At 39.1% G+C, this 26,098-nt stretch overlaps 1 protein-coding gene across 8 annotated transcripts in view; it reads right to left on the bottom strand.

The window, feature by feature from the left end:
- The window catches only part of WDFY3 (WD repeat and FYVE domain containing 3), a 168,462-nt gene that overhangs the window by 52,373 nt on the left and 89,991 nt on the right, over window positions 1–26,098 (bottom strand). For all 8 annotated transcript variants that reach the window (XM_071807984.1, XM_065837921.2, XM_071807979.1 and 5 more), the window contains 15 exons: window positions 23,915–24,092; window positions 22,618–22,832; window positions 21,207–21,319; window positions 18,964–19,195; window positions 16,234–16,334; window positions 14,874–15,092; window positions 11,879–12,060; window positions 10,284–10,515; window positions 7,277–7,437; window positions 6,140–6,251; window positions 5,562–5,752; window positions 3,971–4,123; window positions 1,676–1,749; window positions 1,412–1,573; window positions 272–366 (listed from right to left, as the gene is read on the bottom strand). In XM_071807984.1, the coding sequence (XP_071664085.1) occupies window positions 272–366; window positions 1,412–1,573; window positions 1,676–1,749; window positions 3,971–4,123; window positions 5,562–5,752; window positions 6,140–6,251; window positions 7,277–7,437; window positions 10,284–10,515; window positions 11,879–12,060; window positions 14,874–15,092; window positions 16,234–16,334; window positions 18,964–19,195; window positions 21,207–21,319; window positions 22,618–22,832; window positions 23,915–24,092 (2,420 nt within the window). The remainder of the gene's footprint in view (window positions 1–271; window positions 367–1,411; window positions 1,574–1,675; window positions 1,750–3,970; window positions 4,124–5,561; window positions 5,753–6,139; window positions 6,252–7,276; window positions 7,438–10,283; window positions 10,516–11,878; window positions 12,061–14,873; window positions 15,093–16,233; window positions 16,335–18,963; window positions 19,196–21,206; window positions 21,320–22,617; window positions 22,833–23,914; window positions 24,093–26,098) is intronic.

Here is a 26,098-nt window from a genome sequence, read left to right as displayed (position 1 = left end):
TTCCCCCCAGAAAGAAACTGAGGTAGACAGCCAATTTGAAGGAATGAGTGGAAGAAACAGAACAAAGCCATGCAGTGTTAAATGAAGGAAAATAAAACAATGGTACAGAGGATTTGCACTGATTTGCACACAATAGGGAAATCTTCAGTACCACAGCTAAATGGCAGCTAGTTCCAACATTATTAATGACACTGTTTCTACATTTGAAGTATATCAGTGCAAAGAGACGCTAAAGTATTTCTCTTCTGCTTCTAGGCCATGCCATACTTACCACTGTCGAGCTTTTCTTCATTGTTTATTTCCATGACTACAAACTTCTCACAGACTGCAAATGTAGGTAAAGTGGAAGAGATGAACTGTCCAAACCTTGACATACACAGAGAAAACATCATTCATTGATATGACAGATGCACTCTCATCTATCACCAACTCACCTTAAATATAAAACCATAAAACTAGTGAGAGGCAGATAGCCAAAACCATGAACTTTCTCACATCTTTCCTCTGCAATTACCCTGAAGTGATCCCTAGCTAGTACAACTTTTCCCAAGTTACACGATATTTTTCCTTTTTATTTCCAGGAAGAACAACAAGGAACACTCAGGTAGGTCTTCTACCATCTGTTCCAAAAGAATTTAAGAATAAAATCAACAGGTTTATTCCTGAATAATTTTTTGTCCTGCCTAACTAAAACAAAGACAGGCAAGATATTCAGGTTGATGCTTCTGATTTCTTTAATTGTACTTGAAGTGAGAAGCCAAAAACATGACCACTCGTATGCAAAGAACCGCCAAGGCCTGCAATATTTTATCCATGTCCATTATAATGAAACAGAAGATGAAAAAAAAGAAGTTATGAAGGAGCTGAACTCATTTAAAAGCATTTGAAGTACTCCTGCATGTATGAATTCCAGTTATTAATGTAACTTTCAGCAGTCAAAATTAATAGTACCACATCTGACAGCCTTAAATATTTTTTCTACACAGTGATGATTAAGAAAAAATCTTGAACTAAACCTTTCTTGCAGGACAGTAATTGAAGCTGTATTTAAACCAGAAGTACCATTATATTCCATCTCAAGTAACATTAAATTGTATTTTAGAAAAATGCTCAGTGGTTCACATGAACAAGGGAGCTGCAGTACAGCAGCTTCACTTGTCACCTCTGGAATATTAAGTCAGTTTAATCATTCGGTCATACCTCTTTAGATACAAACTGAATTCCATATGTTAATCAAGGCATTAACAAAATTATTGCTTATGGCTAGTTCAGTAGCTTCTTAGAGGAAAAAAAACTCAGTGCACAACCATTTCATGTTACTTACTCCACAACAGTACTACCATGAAGTATTTTTAACCAAGATCGACACAATAAAAACACAACAGCCAGAATGATGAGAGGAGTGGGCTACCTGAGCAAGTCGTAGCTGCTGGGGAAGCCTTGAAGCAAAAAGCTCAGCACGTTACTGATCGCAGCAATGGTAGGCTGGGACAGAGACATATCTCGAAGAGTCAAGAGCAGTCTTGGGATGAGCTGGAACTCCCTCATTAACTTTGCATTCTTTGCCGCTTCACTGGAAGAAGAAAAGAAAGGAGGTGGTAATTTAAAATTGGAGCATCCTCTGTGTATTACCTAATCCTGTAAGTCTCATTACTGGGCTGGCATCGGCTTGTACCTGGACTCCGTGAGAAGTTCAATGAAGTGCTCAAATAATGACAGATGAAGTTCATAGGGTGCATGAAGCCAGACCTGTAACACAAAATAAACAATGATATGTTTTGTACACAAATCCACTTTAAGATTAAAAACTTATATTCAAGCTTAGTATACCAAAAGTCATGAAAGGCTTGAAGAGATTAAACTGTTCATCTACATGACTATTCACCTGGCCATTGTGCTCAAAAGCTCATTGCAAGGTCCGCAGTTGTTTATTCTTCAGCCTCAGATAAATATTAAATACATTAGCAAAGACTACAAAAACACACAGTGGTAGCCAACATATTCTCTGCAAGTGTATCATGCAGAAAAATTGAACAGTTCTAGACATAAAATTTATACATTATCTGGAATTCCTCTTTAAACAAATGGTGCAAGGACTCCAAAGCAGCTATTTTGGGTTTACAAGACTGATGTGAAATGCCAGGTTATTTGGCTTAAGTGAAGATTTTCTCTTTGTAAAATTAACTTACTGTCTTCTGCCAAGATTCAACTCAAGGTCTTCCCTGATTTTTTTTTTTTATTCTTTACCCAGCATTTCCCAAACACTGTTTTAAATTATTTAGATCCTCTACCAAAAACACAAACCAAAACAAAAAACCAAAAATCCTCAAACCAATTGTTCAATCAATAGATGCAATAAAAGACATAAAAGCCAGAAAGCTCACAATTATAGATGCAAAACTTAAAACTGACTTGCTATTGAACAAAGCATAATTAATACTTCTGCTCTGGTATATAAAACTGGCTTAAACAAAAAGCTTTCTAGCTTTTGCTTTTTACTCTTACAACCTAAAATGATCAGAACAAATTTTTTCATTTCCCTGTGTAGCGTAAGAGTAAGAACATTTAATTTATCCAATTTAAGTGAAATGTTTGGGTCACTGATTTCTGAATACAGAAATAAAGAAGTAAATAAATAACCCCAAGCTAAAACCAGAGGTGTTTGGAAAGTTTCTTCTTAGTGACTCATGGACCTATGACTTGGATATTTTATTTTCTTGGGTTTTTTTTAAGCCTCTTATGTGTATTCATTCTCCAGTTGTTCTTGGTCTTCAGGGAAAAAAAGACAGACCTGAACTAAAAACCATGAAATTGGATCTTTTATACAGTAGATGCTGTCTGAGTGACTATATACCATTTATGAAATTTCTCAGCAGATTACTTTATGAGGAAAAGGAAAAAAACAAGCGGAAAGAGTTTTCTTCAGCAGAATTCGGGCCTTACTGTAAAAGGAGCTGGGCTGTGATTCACACCCTTCTTTCTGGTAAACATTCATCTACCTTAAGAACTCTACCACAAATATGGCATCTTGCAGATGTTATAACTTCTATTAAGCCTGTGTTTAATTTTGTGAACACAAAGTAAGCATTATTGTAATTGAAAAGGTTTGATAAAGAATAACTAGTTACGTGATACTGAAGACTTAATGTTTAGACATGGCACACAGTTATTTCTAGTTTTAATGTTACATATCAAATAAGAAACAGGTAACTTTGGTAGGTGAGAAATTCCTTCTGTATTAGATCCCCACTAAGATTTAAAAAACCCATCAGGTCTGCCCGTCTGATCTCCTCTTTTTTTGTGCCATGATTATAGTGTATTGTTAATATTAGCAAGGGGTTTTTTTGGGGTGTGTTAAAGATCTTCAAGCTTTCAAAAAAAATGTTAACAAGGCCAGTTGATTTTATTAAAATAAAGGCTATAGTAAGCAACAAGAGTTTTTTCATAGACAAGACCCTTAAATAGTTTCCAGGAGTGCTCTGAAATACTAAAGGGACATCTAAAAAAAAGAAAATTGATAGCTTCATGAAGCCATTTGTACAAGATGGACTTGCATTATTAAGTCAGCATCTTATAGATGGATTATTGTTAGTGTTAGTATATTTATTTATTTTAGTATATGCCAATCAGAATACTTTTACTCAGTCTGTGTCAGGTACAGATATTACCAAAGGAACAAACAGTAAATGACAAGTTCTTTGCATTGTATAACACTGTTCATCAGCCTCTGCTGGATTAGCATTTCCTTCAGAACCTCTCTGCTTTCTTTAGTTCAACAAATAACAATTCAGTATCTCACAGGTTATCAATAATCTTGCTACTCAGCTGCTTTACCATGCTATATATAAAATAGTAAGTTCTCAGGATAACAGCCTAGTTTGCTGTTGTTCAATATTTAAGGTGTGCTATCAGCACCCGACTTAATCGCTATCTAGTATCATCATCACTTTTCTGAGCCACTTTAACATACTTCAAAATCACAGAGTAGGTCCTGGAAGGCAGCAGAGTTCGGAATAATGGAGGTCTCGTGCCCGCTATCGACAGTTCCCACCAAGGAAAAAGTCAGATGGAGAATGTGACTGTTCAGAAGGGACCGTTTCTTCTTTAGCAGCATTGCCAGCAACTTGAACAAATAAACAGAAAAGGAATTAGTAGCCTACAAACACACAGCAATGTTGTCCCAACACAAAGAAGCACGGATGAAATGTCTGTTTTCCTTTCTGATAGCTGAGACCCTTGGTGAAAAAGCTTGGAAGTGGCATTATGGTTAATTAGAAAAAGGGCACATGCAGGACACCTTCCGGCTCATGAAACCTCTGTTCTACACTGCACACAGTATCTAGGCCCCACGGATAAGGCACACACACACACCTCTCAACCATCAGCTTAAGACGGCACATGATACATTCTTGACACTTCCGTTCCTGGACAGCAAGCGTGGACACACAAATACAAGACTCCTAGAATACTGCATGCACAAATGAGAGGCACATTCTGGCAGAGAAGCAGTCATGACAGCATAAATCTGAATAAGCCTTTCTTTTTTCTTGCTACTCTTTGCTGCCCTAGTCGTGACCATACATGTCATCCTTTCAGTCCTCACTTCTTCTCCAGCTTCTTAAAACCTGGCTTGGGGAAGAACAGATTGCCAGATGTGCTATTGTTATTTCTTCTGATGGAAACTTGTCAAACTCTCAACATACTGGCCTGTTCAGCTTCATCATTCTCTTCGGAACATTACTAAGGAAACACAGATTTCTGGGAGTCCCTGTCCCTCTTAAAACATGTTATTTGGTGAGGTCAATACGAGTGGAATATAAGGTCATATGTGATGATCCCCCAATTGCTTATGGTACAAGGAAAAAACTGTCTAGAGTTGTTTGGTCAAAGTAAGCCAAACTCTGCAATAGGCTACATGGAATAACATGTTTCAACGTAACTATACTTGCCATCACCATCAAAAGATTTGCAAATATGCTACTGAAACTTCAGCTTGAACTTTCCATTTCAGTAAAGCCGTCTCCATGAGAAACATAAAATGCACTGATTATGTGAGGATCTTTTCAAGTCAGCCAACCAATCCTCCTGCATAACTGATTGTGTTTTTCCTGCCCCAATGGAGAATTAAGAAGTCTCCAGCTTGAAAGCAAACAGCATCACTAACTACAAGTTCTGTGCAGTCTCCTCAAAATGATAATTTTAGGAGCTCACTTGTTCAGTTTTCTTTGTGTACCCCTATCCTGCTCTCTTGCTGGCAGATCATGGAGACACATGCATCCTGGAGTGACTTCGCCATCACAGAAAAACAATCACCCAAGTCCCCTAGTTGTGCTCTTCCTTGCTGTTAATGAAGGGTTAGCTTCAGCAAAACACCTAAATGTACACAACTGCTTGGCAAAACTTTCCACTCTCTCCTTTAAAAGCCATCCTAAATCACTCATCTATGCTAAACTTAGGAGCAGAAAGTCAGGTTACTACAGCACAACAAGGAATTTTCAAAGCAACTGCTAGGACAGACAGTGAAATTCATCCTAGTCTGTTTTAAGGCATTTCTTACATACCTGATAACCTTTGATTCTTTCCATTTCTTTGCTGGCTAGGGGATTGCTCTTCACCACACAGACCAAAGCCTTCACAGCTGCATACAACCCTTCTACATCTGACGCCATGGCTACAAGCCCCAAAATAGCAGCAGCTCCACCAATGTACTGCAGTGTGGTGGCAACAGGCTTGGGGACAAATGTTCTTACTCCTGTGTCAAGGCAGCAAAAATAAATTCAAATAAAATAAAATTAATCCTTGTAGAAAAACACTGTGATTACATGCAAGTAATTCACTTCTTAGCATTGTTTGAATTAGAAAAAGAGTATCACTTGAAGAACCATGACATCTCGAAAGAGGAGATGAAAGAAATATTGCACTGGAAAATAGTTTGACATAAGGTAATTAAGTATATTTTCATAATGACACTCATATAAACTGAAGAAATGTCCATAAAATATAAAAATGTTAATTACATTTAACAATGTACCATTAATACCACATTAATCAATTACAGGATTTATTCTCTACACTTAAGTTCTAATTAACAAGTAACTAATCATGTTTAAACATAAAAATTCTCAAATACTCAACTCACCCAAATATCCTATCAAAGCTGCACCAATGGAGCGCGCCGGTCCGTTCAAATGCCCTGCTGAGTTATGTAGCAGCTTCACAGGGGTGGCGTTTTCATGAGAAGAAATCGCCAGCTGCATAAAACAAGAACAAATGCAGGGGCTAAAAGGAAGAGTTTTGCCTTTTTTTTTTTTTTTTTTTTTAATGTAAGATGTAAGCCTGAACATAACTTGTGTATTTTCCTCCTGCGATAAAGAGTGTGTAACATATAACGTGGTAGAACTCTGCTAGAGTCATTAGGACATTCTCTAAAGTAAAGACAAACCTCCAGTTTCCAAAGTTTAAGGAAGATTAATCTAACTTTGAAAATGATGCCACTGGATTCCAGAATAGTTTGGGTTGAAAGGGGCCTTTAGAGATCATCTAGCCCAACCCCTTTGCTGTAAGCAGTGACACCTTCCACTAAATGAGGTTGCTCAAAGCCTCATCCAATCTGATCTCGAACACTTAGAGGGATGGGGCACCCACTTCATCTCAGCAACTTCTTCCAGTGTGTCACCACCCTCATTGTAAAACGTTTCATCTTTATGTTCAACTTTAAGTCTACTCTCTTTCAGTTTAAACCTGTTGCGCCTTGTCCTGTCACTACAGGCCCTGATATGGAGTCTCCCTCTTTCTTATAAGCCCCTTGTACATTTTGAAAGGCTGCAAAAAGGTCTCCCCAGAGCTCTCTCTTCTCCAGGCTGAATAACCCTGGCTCTCTCAGCCTGTCCTCACAGATGGTCCTTTGTACCAATGATTCCTGAATTTTAACATATTTGAAGAAAAATGTAAATGGATATTCTGGTTTCCAAATCTGAATCACAGTCAGAGGACTAAGTTATCAGCTTTGTTCATCTGCAGATGAAGAAATATTGTTCAACAATAAAATCTTAACTGCCTTTCAACAAGATTACACTTGTCATCCACATTAAAAAGCCAAAATACCTCCAAAAGGTTCTAAGATACCAAGCTACTAGTAATTTCAAGAATGTGAATAAAATCTAGGAGTATGATCTCCCTCTATTTTACTTTATTTTATTTCAATTTTAAACTAGGAAGTAATTAGGGGCAACTTTTCTGACCAAGTACATATTAACCAACTAATTTCTCAACATACCTGTTTGGCAATGGCTTTACTATCCAACTTGTTGTAGACTTTCCTTATTTTTGCCACTGTAAATGAAGAAACTGAGAGTGCATAGAGACCAAAAGAGACCTTCTCTTCTGGTACCAAAGATACTGGAGATGAGTTGATTCCTTCAGACTTTGAATCTTTGCCTTAAAGACAAAATAAAAGTTCATTTCAGTAATACCATTGTTTTTCTTTTCACTTTTAAGAGTAAAATCTTAAGCAAATTATATTGCAGAAACATTTTACAAATAGCCAAGACGCGATATTGTCTTTGCATACTTGCTTGCTGCATCCAAGAGAAGTTCGATAACATGTGAGTCGTGGAATAAATCTGCTACTAAAAATAAAAGGGCAATACACAGGAAACATTTCCTTTCAAGAAGGTCTACTACATTAACCCCTAATGGCAACTGGCAGTCTGTGGCTTGGTCAAGCAAGACAAGATGTGGTGCTTCCTCATCTGAAATTTTGGAAGGTAACATTACCCCTATTCTCAATTTGTGTACAGCCAAAGGGCTGTTCACGTCCTTTCCCATCTGAAGAAAAGCAAATTAATCAAATAAGAGAGACGTGTTTGGTCCATCTGCATCTTTGCCGGTGACAAAAGCCTTTTTACTATTGTTTGCTACGAAACCTGCCTTAGAGAACAGTACAAGAAATGCAAGACTGAATAAAGAGCAAAAGGCCCAGGCACTGAAGACAATATACAATCATATCTTTAATATTTTGTATCCACTGTTGCAAAAGCAGATACTTCCAGTCAGAAACTGCAAACACGACAACTGACAGCTATTCACAAAGCTCAGGAGGAAGCGTGCAAAACTCAGCACCTGAAAACTTAAGGAGATTCACCTCTGCATCATCATTCCAGGTCAAAAAGTACCTGCAACTCTAGCAAAATACATTAATGAAATTTAAAAAGCATGAAGGCTCCTCGCCTAATGGCAAAACAAATGAGAAGCTAGACGGCTACATAATTTGTTGAATCAGGGTCAAGTCCCTGTCAAGTCTCACTTAAGAGTTTCAGAAATCCTGGTTTCTCCATAAATTCAATCCTCAATTGGATCCTCATCATTGGATGCCCTGAGAACATTCTTCCATTTCAGCGAACAGGCTAAGGAATTCCTTCTCCTGAACTAGTAACTGCTCTCTGAGGGGTCTTTCCAATGCTTGAAGAGTAACAGGTTTTTCATTTTGTTTAAACACAGGACAAATTCTCAGAAGATGGCAATCTTGCTCACTGAAAACAGGGACAAAACTTAGGAAAGAAGCATTGTGTAGGCAAGCAGCAGGTCAGACACGATTTCCCTACAAAGGACAGCAGCAGATAACTGCAAGGGTTCTTCCCTTCTCCAGGATTCCCACAAATAATCATTACACAAGCATTTTGGATAGAAAGGCCAAGATAAAAGGGTAAGGCGCAGAGCTTCATATTGCACGTCCTATCAAACCCCTTAGGGTTTGGCACGGTGCATATGACACAAACAGAAACTTAGCCCCAAACAGAAAAATGTCCTTTGCTCTGGAGCAGACAACTCCTGAAATAAAACAAACCAAGCAAAACTTGGGCAGGAGGAACACACTGCCACACTGAGAAAGTCAACATGTTAAGAAATGCAGAATTTTTCCAAGTTACTGTGGGCTTCCTGGTGAACATGGCCTTTGCATTAAGGCAGAAATACCTTTAATTCTTGGAAGCGAATGAACAAATTCACATTCACAGAAATTGCTTCAGCTAATTCAGTACTTAAAGCTTGCACTGCACAAGTCAAAATGCCTTCCAGGGGGAATTACAATTGACTAGCAGATAACTAAAGCCAGAGCTGCTTGCCAGGTTTGTTAGCTGTCAAAAAGTAAGTACATGACACAGATTTGTACATGACAAAACTCAACCCCTGAAGTTTTACACTCAAGACGCATAAGGCAAACTACCTTCTTTTTCATGACACTTCATTCTTTCACAGCCTGAACATCATTTACATTTTGGGGGGAGGATCTGTCACCATTCTAGGGGAAAGCTTTCATTAAGAAAAAGTCTCTGTGCACTCCCTGTACATACTTTTGATTTCCTACCACTCCCATCACTCACTGTCTCCTTCCCTGGAGATGGTGACAGTTTCTGTCCAGAAGAGCTGGAGAGCGTTATGGTCCTCATGCAGAAAGACAATGCAAGGACAAGATGACGTGATATGTTCTCCATTTTTATATATGTTTCACTGAAAAGCCCTGGACAGACAGCTAAAGCAATGATGTCAGTGAGGAGGTTCTCTAACTGCAGAGAAAGACAGGGAGCTCTATGGAACAGGAATATCTCGCTAGTGACAGCTCACCTTATCAGAGCTAATGAAGAATCTGTTGTCTGCACAGCTAAAACCAGGGCTACAAACACACATTTCTAACAAGGTTATTCACATCTTTTTGTGTTGCACTCCCTCAATTTCAAACAAGAACACTTAAAACATGTAATAGACTTGCCCAGATGTGTTTGCAACATGCTTAAAGACTATCTGCTGCACCACAGTCCCTCCCAGTTCGACTTTTTTTCTCAGCTGACCTATTTAGACCTTACAAACAATGACATTTCAAGACAGCTGCGTTTAAAGTACAGCATACATTGCAGGTCTGTTACTGAATGTTATCACTAGAAACTGACAAGTCACAAGGCCTTTCCAATTTCACTTTCTACAGGCAAATAAAATATACAGCACGAATAATGACAGCTTTAAGCATTTCTAATTGGTTTAAAAGTAGAGCAAGGAATACAAGTACTTCTATCATATCTCAGTACGAGAACTACCAGAATTACTTTAAAACAGTAATTTGGATTTCTATGATCTTCTTCAATAGTACCTACTAATCTTCTTCCTATGAACAATTAGCTTTTCGTCTCTGCTACTGCATACTCTCCTTCCTCACCCCTTCTCCCAACACACACACAAAAGATCGAACTACACCCCACCAAGTCACTTGCTGCCATTTGAATTGTACTCACATGGCACGTATACCGCTTGAAAGCTTCCGACATAATTTGGTCCCAGCTCATAAATGGTGCTAACACCCGGGGCAGGCAAAACTTCCTCCAGAAAATGCGTTGGGCCCAGACGCCATACTAATGACGAGAGCTGGCGCTGTGCAGGCGGCGTGCCAATATAGGCATAGACAGTGCTGACGACAGGTGGGTTGGCAGAACCAGACCCACTGGGACTGCTATGGATATAGTGAAGCTGTAAGGGGGAAAAAAAACATGGAGAAGTTATTGAGAGAGCATGGGTATAATGAAAAGAAAGCAGACAGGTAAGAGATTCAGGAAAATTATCTGCAAACTGGGGGACCTACCAAATGGCTTACACACGTCACTCACAGTATTCTGACACCATACAGCAAAAGTTAGTGAGGAATATTAACCAGACGGTAAACGCAAAGATCAGAAGTTAAATGGCTTTCAAAAGATGAAGGTGTGTATGGAAACACAGGATGAGAATGTGTATGTTCTGTGTTTAAAAATATTAAAGAACAAGGCTGCATCTTGATTGTAAAAATGTGGTACTTTATGGTGGTCATTATTTTTTGCAGAAGCAGTAAGACTATCTCATAACCTTGTGTTGTTCTCCTTCAGCCAGTGAAAACATGCCTTTGGTAATTACACAGTTTTGAGCTAAAGTGTGAATGTGATGAACTCAATTTGATAAGATTTTCATATAGCAGTAAAACAAATACACAGGTAAGATCCTGTCCTTTTATAACAGCAGCAACAATCTCACATACATTTCTATCTATCTTGTAAAAATTCTGTTACCAGCTATTGAATGTAGTCATGTACAGCGAGAGAAATGGCTAGATACATGCTTGTGCATTACAGATATCAGCATAACAAGTAAAGTTACTATAGTCCTCTTTCTGCAAAAGGAATACTGAAAGGGAAACTTTGAAAGTAAAAAAAATTATTTTACCTATGGCAGTACAGTAATACTAGCTAATCTGCATCCCACACCAGTATAAGCTTGCTCCCTTAAGGTCCACACATGTCAGGTGCCAAATACTCTTTGGTTATTAGTCACAGGTCAGAAATACTTTGTGCTGTGGGCAGGTCCACAGTGCACTTCACTGCTCTCTGCTTTTGGCCTCCCAGTTTCTTCCACCTAACAACAAAATATTGACCTTTACAACTAAATGTGTTTCGTCTACAATAAACTAATAAGAGCCCTGGACATCTCAGTGCCTATCACTGCCAAGGGGATGCGATTTCTGAGGTGGCAAGAGTGCTGCAAAAGTAACAAGATGGATAAACTGGCAAAGCTGTCTTACTCTGTAATCTCCCTATTATTCAAAATTACATCTGCTACATGGTCCTGGGATAAGTCGTCTTCAGCTTTTTACCATCCTTCTAATTAATCTATTCAGCAGTGTAGCCATGCCACACTTGCCTCACAGTCAGTGCAACATGTCCACTTCACTTTAGGACTTCGATATTTTTTTAGATATTATTTATACGCATATATATATATATATATATATATATACACATATGTGCAGACAGAGAGAAATCACTCCAACCAGTAAAAATGAGGATTTAAAGACCTATTTTACCTTAACAGTATTAACGAGCTGTCCATCAAGGTAGAGCGCAGCTGTGCTGTTCTTCAGCATGCCTTTACTCATGACCAGAACAAGGTGATGCCACTGGCCTTCCACAATGAGGTCACCACAGCGGAAACGGGCACAACAAGGAAGAATTTCATAAAATGACGATTCCTCACTGAAGTCATCGACTAAAGTGAAAGTGCCAGTTAGTGAGCACCAGTAGAAATGTTATTCGCCTGTTTTAAGCTTCTTATGACATTAGACTTTACCCAAAACCACCTATAGCAATACATTAAAGTCAAAACTTTAGAAAGCATGTAGTTAACGTGACCAAAAATACAGTTAACAAGATATTAATAAAGTTTCACCATTAACAGGAGAGGACTTTAGACTTTCAAATACAAGAATTGAAAGAATGAAATAAAGATTTTTGAGAATGTATTCAGACCAAATTGTCACAATTTGACAGGCTAAACTTCCTTAAATACTTGCACACTAACAAACTAGTATAGTTTTGGTAGTATCAACAATGGGTCTTCTTCCTCTGCCTTAATTCTCTAAGAAAACTCTCAGGATACTTTTGGACCTTTGACAATTACATTTTACTTTTCCTCTTCTACTTTTCCTTTGAGATTTTAATGGAATGAGTAGTTTGCTCGAGTTTTTGCTAACTTTCTCATGCCACCATGTGCGTCACAGAAAGATCTTTTGTTGTTTTGCTGAAAAAAACCCCTCTTTACAGCAGATAGTCAGCAAGAGATGTCTCTCTAAAAGCTACAGAGCTATTTTTCACCTTTCTCACACCGTGGAGAGAAAAGATACCCATGCTTTCTGCACTTTCTTCTCTCACTTCCCTGCAGGCCCCACTATCTGCTCCAGTGTGGTCTTCTCTGCTTTAGTGCTTGTCTGCCCTCCCCTCCTTCTGCTCTCACCTTGGTATCCCTCAGCGTGGTTTCTCTCACATTTTTTTTCCCCTTACTCCTCACTCCATGCAGTGTTTTGCCATTGCTTATAAGTGTTTTCCCAGAGGTGCCACCAGCTTGCCCTCTGGGCTCGGCCGTGTCCTCAGGGTGCCCGTGGTGGAGCCGGCTGGAACCAGGTATGTCTGACAAGAGGCAGCCCCATCTTCTTCCCACAAAATCCCTCTTTCTTCCCAAACAAACCTGGCCACAGACACTCAGGGGCTGGAAACCAGCAGTTGCTGACCACCCATCCCCAATTCGCACACCTACACATTCCAGCATTCCCCAGGACTTTCTTTCAGTAACGGGTGCTGTGGATGTTGAAACGTACTTTAGTTCTCAGTGCACAATTTTTTAGTTTTTCTAAAAGACATCCTTTGTTTTCATACTGGGGGCATGGTCAGTTTGCAGGTGCTCCAGCACGAAGCAGAATGACCCCCACTACATGAAAGCCAAAAAACAAAACGTGAAACTTGAAAATACTCCAACAGGGAACGCTTCAAGAGTAACAACAGCTTTTCAGATCTCTCTCCATTCTTCCATATTGAAGGAAAATAAACCACTAATTCGCTTACCCCAACAGCCACCTGTACAGGGAGAACACTCAGTTCTTTAGAAATAGTACAAGGAAAATGATTAAAACAGAGTACTTGGAACTAACTCCCAGATACAAAAATAATCTCCAATTCTTTTTCTCAGCCTTAGAGCACAATTCTTACTCAAAAAAAGGATCCTTAAACCACCCTATTTATTCTTACAACAGACTGTCAGCACTTCCAGTCCCTGCTTACAAACTAAAACCATAACATCTACAGCTCCAGTGTAGGCTAAAGCAATTAATATGAAGATAAACTTTTTTAATTATCTCTTACAAGAAATTAGTCTTCTGGGAAAGTAAACACTGTTGGTATCTTTTCAATTTAAGACTGGGTCTTCAGCCCTCAAGTTTCAGGTCTTGAGCCTGTCTTCTACTAAGAGAAACTACTGCAGTTAATGATGTGAATGTCTGCTTATCATGAAGATAAGCAATATTCTATAACAGCCTGCTTTGCTGTTGTTTGGTTTGTTTGTTTTTATTTGTTGTTGTTGCTGGTTTGGTTTTGGATAAAAACAGTTTTAAAAAAAAATCTTTAATAGTGCCTGCTACTCAAAAGGAAAGAACAGAAGCAGGAACAGATTTTTGATAACCACTTGCAGCCCAGCATGTGGGTCTCATAAAGAGTGAAGCCTGAGGTATGCAGAGAAGGCTGCCCTGCTCCTCTCAGCTCCTCTGCAGCCATGATGCACAAAAGGCCTGTCAAAACTGACCACACTTTTGGAGGCTCTGGTGGAGGACAAAGCAGGAGAAAGGAGACAGCTCAGCCTGAAGCCACCAACTGCACCAGTAGCTCTCCCTAGCGAATGCACCAGCCTCACCAGCTTTACTTAGATATTTACTGCACCTCCTGTAATTCCCTTGATCACAGATACCAAATGTAGCTACAAACTCTTTCTGAAAACTGAAGACAGCGTTAGAACACCAAGTGAATGAATGATTGCATTCAAATAGCCCTCCAGTATTGGGACTATCCAGATTGAAAAAGCCTTCACAACCTGTTAGTTTACTATTTCCAAACTTCAAAGCAAAGATAGTTAACATTTGCACCTCACGAGATGATGTCTAAAATGAACAAAACCAGATAAATAAAAGGCAAACACCTTCCAAAAACAATTATGCAATCCCTCCTTCAAAATTATAATACCCGGGGTTTTATGGAAAAAAAAAAACCCACAAAACAAATGCCAAAACCCAAACAACAACAACAAAAAAGTTTATATACAGATATCAAATCATCTTCAGAAATTACAAAATCTCCTTAATTTCTACGTGAATGTTTACATTTACAGATTTTCCATTGTCAAAACCCATCTGGAGCTGGTGAAGCTGCAACAGAAGTTCCATCATGCACAGTTCTCCTAGACATGAGATTCAAAATAAACTTGCTGTCACATCACCATAATATCATCAGGATTAGCTGACAACACAACACAACTCTTACCATAGTTTTGAAGCAATTCTTCTTTAGTTGAAACAATCAGTGACCGGTCTTTTGCTGAGAAGACAATGGCAAGGCATACATAATGTTGCTCCGAGGAGTTTGCACGCCGCACTACAGTAAGAAGTCTCACAGGATGGTTATTAGGAGGTGTACTACAATGTTCAATACAAAACCAAGTTGAGTAGCTTAAACCAGATGGCGGTGGGAAAAATCTTTCACCTAAAAACCAAACCAAAAGTCCATTATATAGTTGGAGTAGCTAGGACTTTGGATACCTACGCGTTCCTGACCCTTTTTTCGTATCACCTAAGTCACCAACTGATACCAGCTGAGCTGTGCTTTCTCAAACTTTCCCTTTGGACTTCAATGATAGTTCTTTCATTTCTGACTTAGCCTTGGAGGAAAATCCATACAAAGGCTAGCTCAGAGGGGTTTGTTTCAAAATGAAGGAAAGCATGAATTGTACACCATTCACTCCTATTCTAAAACCAAAAATCAACTCTGAAGCTGTGCTTATTAAGAACAGCCCAGTTTCAGCTCCCTAGACAAAAAAAAGTAGAAATGGATCAGGCCCTCAGAAACCACTAATATCACGATGAAATTGTTCTTCCATAGTGTGACTCGTTGAAGACACCTTTGCTGAATATCTACCATATACACCTGAGTTGCACTCCATCAAAGAAGATCTCTCTACTGCATACACCTGATTTCATTTCCTCTCCTGGGGTGCCCCACAGAATAACAGAGTTCAAAGACTTCAAGTACTGTCTAACATTAATTCTGTCTAACTGAAGTAAACCTTTAACTTAGTTTTTTGATTTAACACCTTTTTTAACTAAGTGATCACGTCCAATTAACCCTGCAGCTCACCAGGTTCCTGTAGGCTGAACAGCATACAGTGAACATGTGCAAGTGATGGCAAACCATTTAAATAGGATTTTGGTGATGATGTGCGTAACTACACCTGTAATAAAGTCCACCAAGAATTCAGCAGAACAAAGCCACAAGTACAGCATTATATTTCATCCCACGTTTCCTGTGCTCTGGCTGCCTCACACTACTACCTCAAATTGTTCTTAATGTATCCAGGTTCATTATTTACACACTCCTCTTGATTACAGTTTAACCTTCTGTGGAAAGCCCTGACTTTTAAAGCAACCACACATTTGTATTTTATATTGCTTTTCATTGACTTGGTGGCAAAACGCAACAGGAACACATACAAAGACAGAAAAAGTTCTCAATTACGAGTGTGCAACGTCTAACACTGTACTATCACTTCATGACTGACAAAGAAATATAAGAGAACTAAACACCATCAGATAAAAACCACTGCTAACAGTCACACTCAAGCACTTACCAGTTCCAATTCCACTGACAACTGCACCGTCAATAAGTCCTGTTGTAACAGCATTATTTGTAGGTGCATTATGGGGAGCCAAACTTGGCAAGAAGAGGCAGCTGTTAAACAGAAGACACATTAGAGTTTATGCAAGTCAATACAACCAGAGTTCAATATAAACAAAATGTAGCCTAGGAAAACATACCATAGGCACATCATCACTCTCCATGACTGTACATATTAATGAAAAATAGAAATGAATTCTCAAGATTTCTCCTTGTGAGGCTAAAGTATCTCCAGTGCAAAGATCTGACAGTATATGTCTTTGGTGCAAAGGCACAGAGACAGGCCCATGTAGCCCCAGAGCACGAGACACTCCTTGGTGAGCAACGATAACTCACTGCACCCTTTGAGATGTTCTGGACTCCTAAAGACACTGGATTAACTAAATATTCAAAGGATCTGGTAATTGCATACTATGGTGGTGTTATTTTAAGGATGATGTCATATTTCACCAAATTAGCTATGTTTGGTCCTTACAAGAGCCAGCAATGTTGTGTACACAAGGGCAACAGATATAAGGAGTAACTCCCTTAGGCAGTGAAAGATTTTAAGAGTCCAGACTATTTCAGTGACCAGCCTACCCAAGGTGGAGTGAATCTCCCCAGGAGCTCAGCTTCCAGTTTGCATAGATTGTCCTACTGAAGGCAAAATGACAGCTCTTCTGTTCACTGAAGAATAATGATTTTGTTGACATTTACACTTGAGCAGGCTTGTTTAAGTATACAGTACCTGAGTTGCCTGACAAAACTAGAAGTTATTTTGTTCTTATGTAAACTATAGTTTGAAAGCATCAGCAGTCCATGTTTCTGGTCACTATGATCTTCCTTTTGGTTAAGATTATCGCTACATACTTCTTCCTCCCTCTTGAAAATATTGTTCTCTGGGCAAATCCCCTGCGGTCAATGGTGTTACAAGCATGTTCTCTCTACGCAGATAACTTGCAAGAGTCTGTCAGCTGACTGTTAACTCTGAGTTCATGAAACACTGTGCCACTTTAAAATAGACTAAAAAGCTTCTACATTTTTTAATTGATTATGGTAGCCTTCTTAGATGACTTGTTGAAATTACAAGAAGTCACAGCTGCATTACATGAATTACTTTTGGCCACACCACCAGCACCTCCAAATCTCCTTGAGCAACCACAGTGACAAATTCATTTTGCTAGCCTATTTCAAGTCCTCCTTAGGTCCAAAACATTTTCTTTTGTCTTATGAATGATGTAGAACAGAGATTTGAGCAGCAATTGTTAACAAAGAAGTCTGTCCCTGACAACATTGGATGTGAAGGCCAGATGCAAAATGGGGACTGCATCCTTGCTCAGTAAAGCTGAAAAGTGCAGAGCTGTAGAGCTCCCGTATCTCCAGGCTGGACTGTGCTCTCAGACCAGGTACCCCAAATAAATTGGGACACAAACATGAAGATGCAAGTGATTCTGTCAAAGGCTACCTCAAAACAGAAATAGACTTAAAAAACACAGTAATACAAATACTAGGTCTGGAAAGAAAAGGTCAAGATGAGCAATTCTGTCAAGTGGAGCTGTTTCTGGTTTTATGAAATTGTGGTACAGCCCTGGACAACAAATCACTTCTACCTCTTCTCATATTTATTTTTTTTTAAAGAAGAGCACCCATTTCGTGAGAATTTGTCAGGCTTTTTTGGACTTCAGAGCAGTTGTCCTTTCCTGGGGTTTGTGTCACTAAAAACCTTTTAATAAGTCTTTTAGTCAAGATTTTTAAGCTTCTAATGAAGCTCCTGGGAAATTCTGAACAACTACTTATTATTCAAGCTGCCATTCACAGTTGTCTGACTTGTGTGTACATCGCAACACTGCCCCCTCTGAGGTACCGGTTTTCAGTCTATTTGCAAACCTCTGCCTATGGACCAGTGCCCGGGCAGTTGAAGAATACCTGTTCCTTTACCATTGGTCTGAATATTTACAGCAATTTTTGATATATTTTCCCCTTTACACAGGACAAAATGAATGCTTCATGACTGTTCTATTCCATTTTTATAACTGAAAAGACGTAACATTTTCCTTAAACAGATGCTGGGAATGGTGTCATTTTTGTGTCTTCTGAACAGCCAAGTGAAATGATATTACATGATCCTCATGAAGAACATCACTCAGCAGGTGTTTAATTAGAGAGAAAAACACAGTAAATGCAGGTGATACTGGGTGCTAAAAACACAAAATGAGTTAAGCGTTATATTCAGGCTATAGTTCCAGTTAACCAGCTTTTTCTAGTTATTTGGACTCAACATTGTTTCCTTCTCTGCTTTGCCTGTCTTTCCTATTAGCCCACTTCCTCATTTCCAAGTTCTTCAGCAAATTAAGCAGGCTGCAGAGCACTTGGACCATCCAAATGTTGCACACAACCCTAGTAACTAATGAGTTTCTGTAAGGGTATGTTTGCGTTCCTTCATTTTAAAAAGCACATGAAATCCAGAACTGAGAGGGTGCTGTCAACATTCACATGCATACTGACTTCTATGTTCACATGCAGCAAGCAAGCATTGGTTTCAAGTCATTAATGACTGAGTGGAAATTTCTGTGGCTCGAGGTATGTCTTTTTTTTCTTTAAAGAACTAATTTGTTTCTGGTTTGCAAACAGTCCCTTTATTTGAAAAGTGAAAGAAAACACTGTACTGTGCCCTATGCTATCTGAGAGCACTGTAGGACCTTACCCGAACCCTTCGAGGGATGTGTCAAACTCAATGAACGCCGGTGTAACCGATGATCCATGAAGCCTGATATCATGTGGGGTTGTCATGGAGACCAAGCACTTCACTCTCGTCAGGGGTACTGTGCTCCCTTCTGCTGGCTTGAGCAGGCTCTTGCTTATCCGATAGTGGGTGTCTTCATGCGAGCCGAAGACGCTGTCAGAACTCAGACCTTCTGTTGAGGTAACCATGCTATCTACAGTAGAAACCAAGAAACAACACAGCATTGGAGGCATTTTCAGGCTATTTATTCGGACTTTTCAAGTACTGCTTCCAGCACGACAGCTGAATTGTGAGTCATCATCAACTAGTTCAGCCTCTCAGTTAGAACATTATGGGTTGGGAAGTATTGGTCTTATCATAAAAAGGTTTGACTCGGGCAGAAAGATTAACATCTTGTACAAGGTACTACAGAAAAGGTGTGGAAAAGCTAAATAACCCGAGCCAAGAGGCCACCCAATTACCGAACATCAGGAAAGTGTCTCGTTGGCAGAGGCTCAAATTTCAGGCACATTCCTGCAACCTGACTTAACAGGTAGGAAAAACTCTGCTTCATGTTCTTCCAATACTGTAACTCTGAGTTAAAAGTCTCAGAGCTCTCAATGAGCAGAAAGACTCAGTAAGCTTAGCTTAGGAAGTTTAACATGATCACTTGCAGTATTCAGGAAGCCAGGTTTGCCTTACCTTTCCTACATTAAAAACCTTTCAGACTCACCTTTTCACTATTTTCATCATTTACTTTCCCCCATAATCATACTCTATTAAAAATAAATAAGTAAGAAAGCAAGCACTGGCCAAGAGGTAAGTTGAATCTCTCTAAATGTACTGAATTTGATCACATAACATGAAGCCAGTTATTAAATTACTGCTTCAAGGATAAAAGATTAAGTATGAAAGTTGTGTAGACAGTGAGAGGAAGGGATTTAATGCTTGTAATTCTGTATCATCCAGGATACTTTCTAGCTCCTTTTAAATAATTCAAACATTTCTACTAAAATATTTTTAACTATGTTTTATAATTGGTCATATGACTGAGCTGACACCTAGAAATTAGATTTATCAATAGTCTCTTTCTTTTACCATTTACTGAGACTCTCCTACACCACATGAACAGCTATTCCCAGGCTCTACAACTCGTGGTTAAAAACAGGAAAGAGTGTGTGTGGAAGAGAAGTTCGGATCAGCTGGAGGAATCAGACGGTTATTTCACACAAACGTATAATGAAAATTTCCACTGCGTCTGCATATGTATCTATAATCTAGGAATATCTGGTGGATATCTTATCAAAATACATTGTGAATACGTTCCCTCAGCATTAATTCCAGGACTGAAACTGAGTTCTTGTCTGCCCTCCACCTCTTTTATTTTTTTCTTAATTTATTTTTTTAAAGCTGCTGTAAGTCTATCCTTTTTCTTGGAAATTTTTAAGTTACAATGCATTCATAATTACACACATTCTAACCACATACTACTAAAGACCTTGATTTTAATATACTAGAAAAGTAAACATATTGAAATGAGCAATGAGTAAGACCATTGTAAATATTTATCATGAAAAAATCAATGAATGGTTAAAAAAGGGACTGCTGAACTTTAAATAATAAAGACTGGGTGTTCCAACTCAAGATTCTACCTGTTTTTAAGAGAAACAATTACTAGATTGAGATTCTGTCACATTAGGTAAGTTATACTTTTTTTTCCTTGCCATTACTAGTGGTGCTAATGATGATCCAGGTTCTTGAGTCTAGCTGAAATAAATGGAATAACGCTTTAGTGTAGGAATTTCAGTTATTTTATCGGACACCTTACTGAACCCATGAGACACATTACATAGATGTAATGACATATGATGTGCACATGAAAGTATCCGAAAAAAACATTTTTCCTTTTAGTGTTAAATAGCTACAAACTCAGGATCTTCTCAAGATTTAAAAGCAAACTACTGTCACTTTTAATAGCCACTGTTTATAAAATTAAAAAAAAAATATATAATTACCTCACTGGATATATATTAAATACAAGTACTACATTCCCTCTGCCTTTACAACTTTTTCCAGTCAAACTGTTCTGATGATTTCACATTCACACAAAGCAGGTGCAAACTTCGGTTTCTCTGGATTCTTATCTACAAATTTTACGTAAGTATGCAACTGGGGGATGTCACTGTAGCATTCCTTATGCAAGTTTCTAGCATTTCAGCACCTACTTCTCATTTCCGGTTCAAAACTCAGTGAGCTGGGTTTGTGCACCCGGTACTGTTTCAACAGCTTTTTGTCCCAAGCTCCGCAGTTCAAAGGATTTCCCAAGCGTAAAAATTCCCTAAGAAAGAGAACAAAAACTTACAAATCATTTTGTCTATTTATTTGCCTAGAACTGCTTCAAATCTAATACAGTTTTTTAAAAACACAGTAATTACTTATAATAAATATAAATTCTAGCTAAGAAAATAAATACAATAATGCATAATTACAAGAAACACATTTGATTCATTTGAAACTGTGTAAGTTTTGAACACATGCCCTTGGAAAGTTGATATTATTTCAACATCTCTATCTATAGAAAACTATAGTATATCTACAGCTACTTAGGCTATTAGTATCTCTGCTTAGGGAAGCTTGACCTCTGAAGACCATCTAATCCAAACCCTCTGTCACAGGCTGGGACATCTTTCACTACAGCAGGTTGCTCAAAATCTTGTCCAGTCTGACCTCAAACACCTCCAGGGCTGGGGCATCCACAGCTTTTCTAAGCAATCTCTTCCAGTATCTCACCACCCTCACTGTAAAAAGTTGTCTTTGTTATGTCCAATCTAAATCCACCCTCTTTCAGTTTAAAAGCCTTGCCCTTTGTCCTGCCACTACAGGCCCCAGGAATAAATTTCTCTGTGTTGCTCTTACAAGCCTTCTTTTTATATTGAAAGGTCGCAAGAAGGTCTCAGAATCTAGCAAGTGATCCAAAGCATCATACATTTGTGTGGCTATTTAACAAATGGTTCTAAAGATCCCCATAAACATTTCAAGGTCGGTCTTCTTGTGCAAGATGTACAAACCCACTTGCGTTAATTTGCAGAAGGATCAGCTTTTTAAAGCTATGCATCCCCAGGTTTTTCCAGACACCTATCGCATTCCCCGCATTTCCTTCACACAAACTAAAGCTCTAAATAGAACTGCTGGTATGAACCTTTTCCAATCTGAGGTATTTGAAATTGCATAGAAACATCAAGGAATCCATCCTCTTCTATGGCCGTGTTGCTTTTGAAACCATCGTGTTTCCTCTTTCTGAGGACCTAGCCAGGAAGGGCATTTTTGGTAGTCTCTCAAGATTTGCAGGAAGGAAGCAAGCACTCAACTTCAGCACAATCTACAAAGGAACACCAAATACATTTTCCCCCTCCATGCTACTTCCTCCTCCCCTGCCCCCCATGTCTCAGCATCTCCAGGGTTACATGCTGATGAACAGAAGCAAGACAGCCTATTTAACGAGAAATAAAACAGAATCCTGTGTGATCACTACTACCAGGTCACTTATTGCTCTCTACAAATCCAAGCCATTTACGGCCAGCAACAGCGCAGGCACCAAGGCTCATCTCAACCAGACTTCAACGCTGTCTGTCTGACCTTAACACCATGGGCTGCAGTGCCTGGGAGGCCAGCCTTTCAAACATCCTCTGGAGCGGTGGGTGCAGTGAGTGGTCCTCATCAGCGAGAGCAGTGCTACATCTCTGCAGAAGTCGTGCGTGGAGCCCGGCTTCGCACATGACTTGCTGGTTTCTCTCTGTGTGCACTAGAGATTGCAGGATATTGGCCACTGCCAGCTGGAGATCCAGTGCATGCTGGAAAAGAAAGAGCAGCGGGCAACTTGAGAAGACACAAACTGAGATGGCAAATACAAGAAAGCCCTTGTGCTCAATAATGAAAGAGAAACTACCATTAGCAGTAAACAGACAAAACGTCATATACTTAAATACACAAACATCCCATACTTAAATATATGTGCATGTGTGTGTGAAAAGACTCCTCCATCTCTTTATGAAAAAGAATGATAAGCTATATGAAGGATTACCACGGCCACTGTAAAGAAAAACAACTCATGTAGAGATGGTTAAACTTACCTCGCCTTTTAAACAGGAGTCAGTTTATAAGTTCTACATGCTTAGGGTGTACTAAGAATTACTATTTTTGTGACTGCTAAGTTATTCCTAACATCATCAACTCTGAAAGATTTAGGATATATATGCAACATAACTGCCAAATTAATGCCCTGAAGACAGAAAGTCGCCACACTCATCACTAGGAGAGGACACCGAAGAAGAATCAAGTCTAATTCTTGTAAGCTTTCGGAACTTTTCAAAAAGCAACCAAAAAACCCCACAAACAACAAACATTGTTCTTCAGCGAAGACATCTCAAAGAAAAAAAAAAAAATACACAAGCAACTTCAAAAAATGTCTAATAAATGCTTTATATACAAGCCTGCAGTAGAGGTTTTGGTTTGGGAATTATACACAGCAGGCAGTACAATTCTGGAACCAGAACATACTCCAGCTATTGCAAACAGCACACATACACCAAGGATAACATCCAGTCCTGTGTCCTCACTGTACTACAGGTTAACATCTGACACATCAGGGAAAACAAGAATTTGGAAACTTATCTGATAGCCATTTCAGATGTTTACATTTCTTTAAATTTACATTGTTGCCAGGAGCTCAAAAGAGGCAAAAAAACCCCAAAGCCTACAAAATAAAACAATTTCTATCAGACCTCCATCACCAGTCAACGTGTAAATGTGGTTAGTCTGTGAAATGTATTGGCTCCTCAGCATGAAACAAGAGGACAGAATCAGTTTTCTTATTTCCCACAGCCATCTTTTTTCTCGGTCATTCTCAAAGCTTAAGACAGATTTTTTTGCCTACCTCTGGGTGTGTAGCTGATCCAACAGAGGACAGAAGATCCAGCATCGCAAGCATAGCGCCAGGGTGGATAATGACCACATCAGAGCTTTGTACAGATGTAGGTCCTGCTTGGAGTTTCGCATCAGCTATGTTTTTCTGAGGGCAAACAGGAGGTGTTGAAACAGAATGATATGCGTGCCTGCAGGACAGAAAACATCCCACCGTTACAATACCCATCTATCATGAGCTCTGCATTTTCCAAATAGCTGTAAATTTGAACTGGCCTATGACATTATGCTGCTCTTTCTCTTCCCCCAATTAGACAAACTGAGCGCTTGCCTCTTCTCAAACCTGTTGGACACGTTTCCCCAAAGACAATATGGAAGGGTCGCAATTTCTCAACTACGCTTGAACTCAGTAATCTTTCCCCCAGGCGCTATGCAGTATGAATAACTTGAAGGTTGCCTTTATCACTTCCCCCTTTTCATTCCAGTTGCGGTGGCAGCACACAGTGACAGCAGCACGCAAGCTGCCGCTGCCCCATTCTGGGTGGCAAATTCAGATTTGAACATTTTTCTCCCCATTTGCTTTTCATGAACAACTGAATATAAAATGTGCTATCACAAAACTCTCAGCAATCTCTAATTAGCTTACACGAACAGAAAGTCGGTCTTGGTGTACACTTGTGCCACCAGCCTGGTTGCTCTCAATCTTTCTATGACCGCTGCAGTGATTTAGTTTTATATTAAGCTGCTTTAGTCTCACCCATGGAAAAGAGGCTTTGACACACTGAGTTAGAAGCAACCACTTGTGCCGAGAGCTATAGACATGTTTCTCATTGAAACTCCTAGAGGTATCAGCTTGAAGCTATCATTCTTTCAGCACGAGATTCAACACACAAACAGCATGAGCAGCTTACTGAGCATATGCTTTCAACATGCTACTTTAGAAGCAAAAGAGAGCTTGAAAGGCCCATGCCAACAACAGAAAAAATAAATTTAAAAAATATATACACATTCTCACAGTCTTTATCATATATGCTTAGTCTTAAGAAAATAAACAAACAAACTCTGTGTAACAATCTTCTCCAAGATCAAGTGTTGCTTGCCATTTTACAAGAAGTGAATGAAGCTAAAAACAGGTCTTATCCTATCAAACCAGTCAAAAGCGTCACTTCCTCTCTCCTGTTCCCAGTAATGGAAATTTACCTATAACCCTAACAAATAACACTCTGAGATTCACTGTGCCTCACCCATGAGGAAATGTTTTGTCCTGGGAAAACCAGGACATAGATGGGAGATGAGGAAGGCTGCAAGTATAATTTTGTCCTGAACACTTTGAAGGTTGCCTCTTGAATACATACACACCCACCCCAACAAGAAACATGTGGGGGAAGGCTGAGGTGCTGGATTATTTAGTCTAAGACAGGACACTGAGAAGTACAGCACAATCTTGTGCTGGCTGGAAAATGGGTTGGACAAAGGGTGGTTCGACAAAAGCATTCCTCCTGAAAAGGTTCATGTCAGATTAATCACTTGGTGCGCAGAACAATCCAAGAATATTTTTTAAAGAGAGTTTTTGAAGAAAGATGAAATTACTGATGCTTAGCTCATTCAGCTAATACTTACAGCAAACATGAAATAGTACGGCAATTCTGTTGTAACCAACCAATAAGAAAAAACTCTGCCAAAATAATTTTTTCTAGTGTTTTTACAAACTCTCTAGCCATCAATTTCTTGAACTCCTTTAGGAGACTCAAGGATTGAAACATCTGGCAGGTAAAGGAAGGCTTAGCTGTCTCTTAAGGTTAATGGAATTAAGAACAGTAAAACAACTGGTAATACAATCATAGAGAGACATCATCTCAGCCCTTTTCTCGGGCAATTGTTTCTAATGCATCCTACCAGCAGTGCTCTTCATCTGAAGAAAACCACTACCTTTTTCCAATGCCACCTTGAGCATCTCAACAGAAGTTTTACAGTTTAAAACCTCAACATCCATTTGTATTTAACAATCCTTTTCAGTCAAGTGAAACTCCACTCCCCAAGGCATTCTTGAAGAACAAGCTTCAGTCCACTTTTAAGCACAAATTTTCCTTCTAAGCATCCTGATGTGCACTATGACATTCACCTCGTTACATGAACCGTGAAGCTGTAACACAGTAGTACAGGGAGAGCCTAATAAAAACCTGAATCACTGCTCAGC

Source organism: Patagioenas fasciata, chromosome 4, assembly GCF_037038585.1.
Source record: "Patagioenas fasciata isolate bPatFas1 chromosome 4, bPatFas1.hap1, whole genome shotgun sequence".
Classification (NCBI taxonomy): domain Eukaryota; kingdom Metazoa; phylum Chordata; class Aves; order Columbiformes; family Columbidae; genus Patagioenas; species Patagioenas fasciata.
This window is presented reverse-complemented; position numbering and strand designations above follow the sequence as displayed.